We start from the raw sequence: 6,669 nt of genomic DNA, 5'->3' as shown, positions 1-6,669 counted from the left end.
TACATCATTATCATAAAGTAAATATTCATATCTATTTTATTTAAAATGCTTTGACCTAACTTTATTTTTTGTTCTTCAATTTTACAATATTTACAAAAAAAAAATTCAATTTTTAAATTAAACTTTTTAATTAATCAATTATAAAATGATTCTTTGCCCCTAAATGTCGTATTTACTCTTCTATTTTATAATTAAGACAACAAATTTTATTCTTTTCAGGAAAACAATCACCATTTTAGAGATAAAAAATCTAGGTTTGGATTGAAAAAAAAATGTGATAATTGAGGACCAAAAAGTTTATTTTCAAAATAAGAAAACTTTTTCCGTCAATGAGAAAAAATAGATAGATTAAAAGTGAAATTAAGCCATACTTTTTAAGACAAAATTTATTATATATATCATATAGAAGCATGGAAAAATTATTTTTTGATTTACAAAATACCATTGAAGAAAAGGAAGAACAATGATCAATACGCAGAAGTTTCTTCTAACAACATTTGTTGTAGTTTTTCTTTTCTCCACATGTACGTAAACAATTTGCATTGAATCTTTCATAAATTATTTTGCTTATGCATATTAATTATTTATAACACTAATATTTCTCATCTTGCTAGGTATGGCCAAAGTTCAAATTCACTTAGAGAAATGTTTTGCAACATGTGGTCAAATCCCTAATTGTAACTTATTCTGCATTAACAATGGATTTTTGCAAGGACTGTGCACTGCAATCAATAATACTCTAATATGTTGTTGTTACAATCTATAGAGTCATAAACTTGTAGCTTAGAGCTGTAATTTCTCCTTATTTGAAGATAATATTTTGCTTTATAAATATAAATAAGCTTCATTAGAAGCAAATAAAACATGAAATATTATCATGAAGTATCAATGACAAATTTTAGCAAAAGTGTGAATGACAAATTAGGATATACATATTTATTTTATAAAAAAAAAAAGATAATATTAAAAGCATTCGAAGAACAAGATGTGCCTCAATAAAGAATTTGATACAAGATTAAAGAAATAAGTTACCGACTATATCTCACAGACAATTATCACATAACAATATACTCAAAATAACTATATCCCTATAAACATACCTAATTCCTCTCTTACTCCCAAACATGTGGAACTATATACCATTGATTAAAAATCACGAACTTTTTTTTGGTAGACACCACTTTGATCTCAACTATACTCAATCAAGTATAGTTTATTCTCAAATGCTACACAATTACGTGTTTTTCAAATATTTCACATAATGTAACGTAAATATGTTAAGTTTGCATAAAATGTTCACAATTATTTGTCGCTTATGTAGATTCAAGTTATAACTTTGAAGCAAAACATCAAATCAAAATTTAAAATAATACTTTTGTATTTATAATTACACATGTAATCCTTAAATTTTGACCAATTTTTTGAATAAATCCTTTAATTTTTCTCTAAATTGACGCTTTAAGTATAGAATGGGCATATCGTCGTATAATTTAATTTACGTTTAGTTCCTTTAAAAAAATCTCACATAGGTGTTAAAATGGTGATGTGCTTATAAGTTTGGCTTAATTGTAGTATTGGTCCTCTAATTTCACCAACTAATGGAATTGGTCTCCTATTTTAAAAGTGGACAATTTTTGTATTGTTCCTCTTTCATATTTTTAAACAGTTAATATCTTGCTTTAGAATGGTGTATTTTCTTAACTTTGAATGAAATAATCCAAATTAAAATTTTAAAGGTTTTTCATCTTTTTCATAAAGCTAGCAATCAAAGCCCATGAAATCTTAAAATAAAACCGAAATCTAAATCAATTACAAGTTTTTAAGATTTATTTAAACTCATAAATATGAAACTCAGATACATATGTTATTCCACCAATTTGAGGAAAGACATATAATTGAAATGAAATAGGCGAATGGTAACACCTTTTCTCAATCTCCAAACCAAACCAATGAAATGATTTAATAAATACCACACAAGCTAAGCTGAATCCAATTATGAATGAAAAATAGTAATTCAAAGGCGGTGGAAATAAGAAGAATCAATCGGAATCAAGAGAAAAGAAAACATAATTAGCCGTAAGAACTAATAAACACGAATAACTAATAAAGTGGAATGGAGATTTTCTTGGTGTTAAATTTATGGGTTTCGACAAACACCAAAAACTTGGGTGATTTTCATTTTGGTTTTAATATATGATTTTTTGTGTTTCAATTTTTGGTTTGTTGAAGAGGAATAATCCTAATAATTTCAAATTAAATTGTAATACAAAGTTTAAAAAAAAAACGGGTTCCATAATTTTTCCGCTAAAAAATGTGTCGGACTAACAGGATGGTAGATATAATTTTGTCTAAATTTATAACAGTAAAATTAGAAATATTGACGGTATTAAATTGACTTAATTTATAGTATCTAATTAAACAAAATCAATTTTTAATTTGATACACAACAAAGAAGATCTTGATTGATTTCATGAATTCATTGTAGATGGAACAAATTGTTGACAGTAATTGTAGATGCAAACTTCTTTTGTTTTTTAGACTTAAAGGTGTTTAGACCTTTTCATTCATGATAATATATCTACTATCTATCTGAAAAACAAACATTCCTTTGATTACTTTTTTTTACCATTTTTGTCGAAATTTGTAATTTTGTCTACACTTATTACCACTCTCTTTATTTTCCTTCTCTATCTGATATGCTCTCTTCTCTCACAAAAATCACAAATTTCTTCTCTGTCATCACCCATAAAATCAAACAAATCATTGTTTTCTTATTTTTCTTCTTTTTTAACCTTCATTTATTTTTTCCTTTTCTTTAACCCTCTTCCAAACCTTTTGTTCTTCAAACTTAGGTACATCTTTTTCTTTTTTCTCCTCAACACAAGTACTTAATTTTTGAACATTGTGATTTTTTTTTTGCTCATGTTTGTTTCATTTTCTTCCTCTTCTTCTTTGTTTGTTATTAATTTTATTTTATGATCTATTTTGTTGTTGAATAAAGTGTTATACTCTCTTATTCACATTCTTGGTTTTTTCTCATGGAACGCTAATTTTTACAATTTTTACTATCTTGGGTTATTATCAAATGCTAATTTCGTGGGAAAAGAAAGAGCATCTCCAACGGTGAACTCAATATGGGTTCATTAAATGAGGTTCACTATGTCACATTATCTTTAAATAACCCATTTATTTTTTACTCACGATGGGCACTAACGGTCATACATTTATTATTATTCGTAAATTAATATAAAAAAAAGTAACTGTGATGAAAGTACCGTTTCTTCCTGAGAACCGTGATGACAGCTTGACACGTCTCCAACAGTAAACTCGCCAAAAATTGAATTTTACGGAACTACACGTTGGTGGACGAACTCATTTGGCTACCGTTGGAGATGCTCTAAAAGACCCTGATCCCTAATTAATGGGAGATGAATATTAAAAGCATTTTCAATTTATATTTTATTTTACTCTCTCTTTTTCATTTGCATTTTTAAATACCCTCATTGTTCTCTATTTTTAATTTGCTTAACACATAACGCATTGTTCTTTTTTATTTTTACTTTCTTCAAAATCTTCTCTAACCATTTCTCTTTTCTGCCTTTGTTTCTTCTCTTCACCATTTTATTTTCTTATTCTTCATCTATGAAATTTGTTCAAACATTAAATGGAAAAATACTCACACCAAATCGTCATTCACCTTTTTTAATCTATTCAAATATTAAATATAAGTTAGCCTTAGTTTATCTCCACTAATAACAAAATTCAGTTTAGGTTTTTTATAAGGTATGTTAGTTTTGGTTCTATTTGTATATATGTAAGACTTGGGGTCACTTTCCTAATTTTCAAGGTTTTTCGATTCACATAATTCTTCTTCTCTTAATTCAATATGGTTACAAGCATTTTATGGTCTTGATTACCTCTTTGTTCTTCCCTTTTCCTTATTTTTTTCTTCCTCAATGGCTGAAAACCCTTTCTCTGATTTTTCCTCAAATCCTTCAAATCCCTATTATCTTCATCCCAATGAGAATCCATCTTTGGTTCTCGTTACCCCATTATTAGACAGCAAGAATTACAATTCATGGGCACGCGCAATGAAGGTCGTATTAATCTCCAAGAAAAAATTAAAATTTGTCGACGACTCCTTTCTTCAATCGGCATTACACATGTTCTTCACAATCCATGGGTTCGCTGCAACAATATGATGCTCTCTAGGTTGCAATGCTCGATTTTCGAAAGTATCGCTCATTCAATTCTTTGGATCGACAATACACACACAGTTTGGAAAGATCTAGAAAATCGATTCTCTCAAGATGACATTTTCAAAATTTCAGATATCCAAGATGATCTCACAAGACTTCAGCAAGGTAACCTCGACATTATCAACTATTTCACCAAATTAACATCTTTATGGGAACAAATTGATTCGTTTAAACCCACTCGCGACTGCGTCTGCGCAATTCAATGCACTTGTGGGGATACTACTGACCTTAGAAAATATAAGAATCAAGATCGGGTCATAAAATTTCTCAAAGGTTTGAACGAACAATTTTCCAATGTTCGTTCTCAAATCATGCTTCTTGAGCCCCTCCCCTCTTTGGATAAAACATTTTCTTTAGTTCTTGGTCAAGAACGACAACTTAATGTTCAAGCATCCTCTAATTCTGCCCCTGAAAATCAAGCTATGGCCATGCAAGTTCAAAATAATCACTATAATGGAGGAGGAAGGGGAACCAATAATTCTAATAATCGAGGTAAAGGACGCAATAATTCTGGATTTGGTCGTGGTCTATATCAGAATTCTAATCGAATTTGTACTCATTGTGGTCGAACAAACCACACAGTGGAAACATGTTTTCTAAAACATGGTTATCCACCTAGTTTTCAACAACGACATTCTCGAGCAACCTTTAATACTGCAACTGCTTCAGATTCTCAAGATTCTTCTCCAGCTGATCAAGAGATCACCGACGCATTTCTTACTATTATTCAAGATCAGTATAATCAGATTCTTCAACTTCTCCAAAATAATCTTAATGTTTCTTCATCTACAACATCGATTCAGCCTTCTGTTGTTGTTCAAAATAATCATCTCAATTCAATTTCCTCTCCACTAGATAAACAAGTTGTCTATTGGGTAATGGGTACAGGTGCTACTCATCACATAACTCATAATTTTGTTCATTTTTCTACTCATGTTATTGTTCAACCTATTACTATGAGATTACCTAATGATCAAGCTATTACTACTAACATATCTGGTTCTATACAAATATCTGAACATATTACTCTGCATGATGTATACTATCTTCCAAATTTTCATGTCAATTTGATCTTTGTAACAAAATTGGTTGACTCGTCTAAATGTTACCTTACCTTTACTACTGATAAATGCTTCATTTTGCAGAATTACCCCAAGAAAGTGATTGGTACAACTGATAGACATGGATATCTCTATGTCTTCCAAGATCATGCCAACATATCTCTCCCAATATTTAGAAATTCTTGTAATAATACTTTTTCTGTTTCATATTCTTCCATTTTATGGCACTATAGATTAGGTCACATTTCTGATTCTACACACAAATGTATTACTTCACATTTTTCTTTCATTTCTTACAAGTTTAATAACAATTTGCCTTGTGATATATGTCAATTTTCTAAACAAAGAAAGTTACCTTATCCTATTAGAACTAGTCAGTCCTCTATGATTTTTGATATTTTGCACGCTGACATTTGGGGTCCTTATTCTATTTCCTCTATTTCTGGACATAAATATTTTCTTACTCTTGTGGAGGACTATAGTAGATTTACTTGGATAAATTTGAGGAAATTTAAAAGTGAAACTAGACATCATATCATCAACTTTATTTCTTACATTGAAACACAATTTTCCACTAAATTAAAGTGTTTATGCACTGATAATGGGACTGGATTTTCAATGAATGAGTTTTTCAAATCTATAGGAATCTTACACCAAAGGTCTTGTGTTGAGTGTCCTCAACAAAATGGAATTGTTGAAAGGAAATATCAACACATTCTCAATGTGGTCAGATCTCTCTCTTTTCAAGCTCACTTGCCTAAGAACTTTTGGCATTTTTCTATTCAACATGCTATTCATTTAATAAACAGGTTACCTTCTCCTTTCATTAATAATAAAACTCCTTTTACTTTACTTCACAACACACCTCCTACTTTACTGCACCTCAAATGTTTTGGTTGTTTAGCTTATGCTTCCACTTTAAATGCTCATAGAACAAAATTTGAGCCACGTGCTAGAAAAATTGTCTTTTTGGGTTATAGGAATGATACTAAAGGATATTTCTTATATGATTTACATACTAATGAATTTTTTGTTTCTAGAAATGTTATCTTTTTTGAACAGCTTTATCATTTCTCTATTGTTACAAATAATACTCCTACACCTATTATCCCTCAGATACATTCTGACACTACAGACCTTGAACCCCTTGATTCTATTCATAATCACACCAATCCAACCCCTCATCGTGATGTTAACACTAATATTGACCACCCTGCTCAAACCACTGATCATGGACAACCTGTTCAGATAAGTACCATACCTTATCCCCTTAGACACTAAACTAGAATTACAACCAAGCCAAGCTATCTAAATGATTATCATTGTGAACTTCTTAGGAAACCTACCCA

The 6,669-nt window shown here is 29.9% G+C and overlaps 1 protein-coding gene and 1 long non-coding RNA gene across 2 annotated transcripts; both read left to right on the top strand.

Annotated features, from left to right (window-relative positions):
• Positions 1 to 424: 424 nt before the first annotated feature.
• LOC113786111 (uncharacterized) lies at positions 425 to 882 on the top strand. Its single transcript, XR_003472195.1, has 2 exons — positions 425 to 524; positions 615 to 882. It is a non-coding gene; the product is annotated as an uncharacterized lncRNA (long non-coding RNA).
• A 3,196-nt stretch (positions 883 to 4,078) lies between these two features.
• Positions 4,079 to 6,601, top strand: LOC140919998 (uncharacterized). The gene has a single exon (XM_073367298.1). It carries the CDS (start codon positions 4,079 to 4,081, stop codon positions 6,599 to 6,601), a length of 2,523 nt encoding a protein of 840 aa, XP_073223399.1.
• The last annotated feature ends 68 nt before the right edge of the window (positions 6,602 to 6,669 follow it).

The sequence above is a fragment of the Cicer arietinum genome, chromosome 4 (genome assembly GCF_000331145.2).
Source record: "Cicer arietinum cultivar CDC Frontier isolate Library 1 chromosome 4, Cicar.CDCFrontier_v2.0, whole genome shotgun sequence".
In the NCBI taxonomy this organism is placed as follows: Eukaryota; Viridiplantae; Streptophyta; class Magnoliopsida; order Fabales; family Fabaceae; genus Cicer; species Cicer arietinum.
This window is presented reverse-complemented; position numbering and strand designations above follow the sequence as displayed.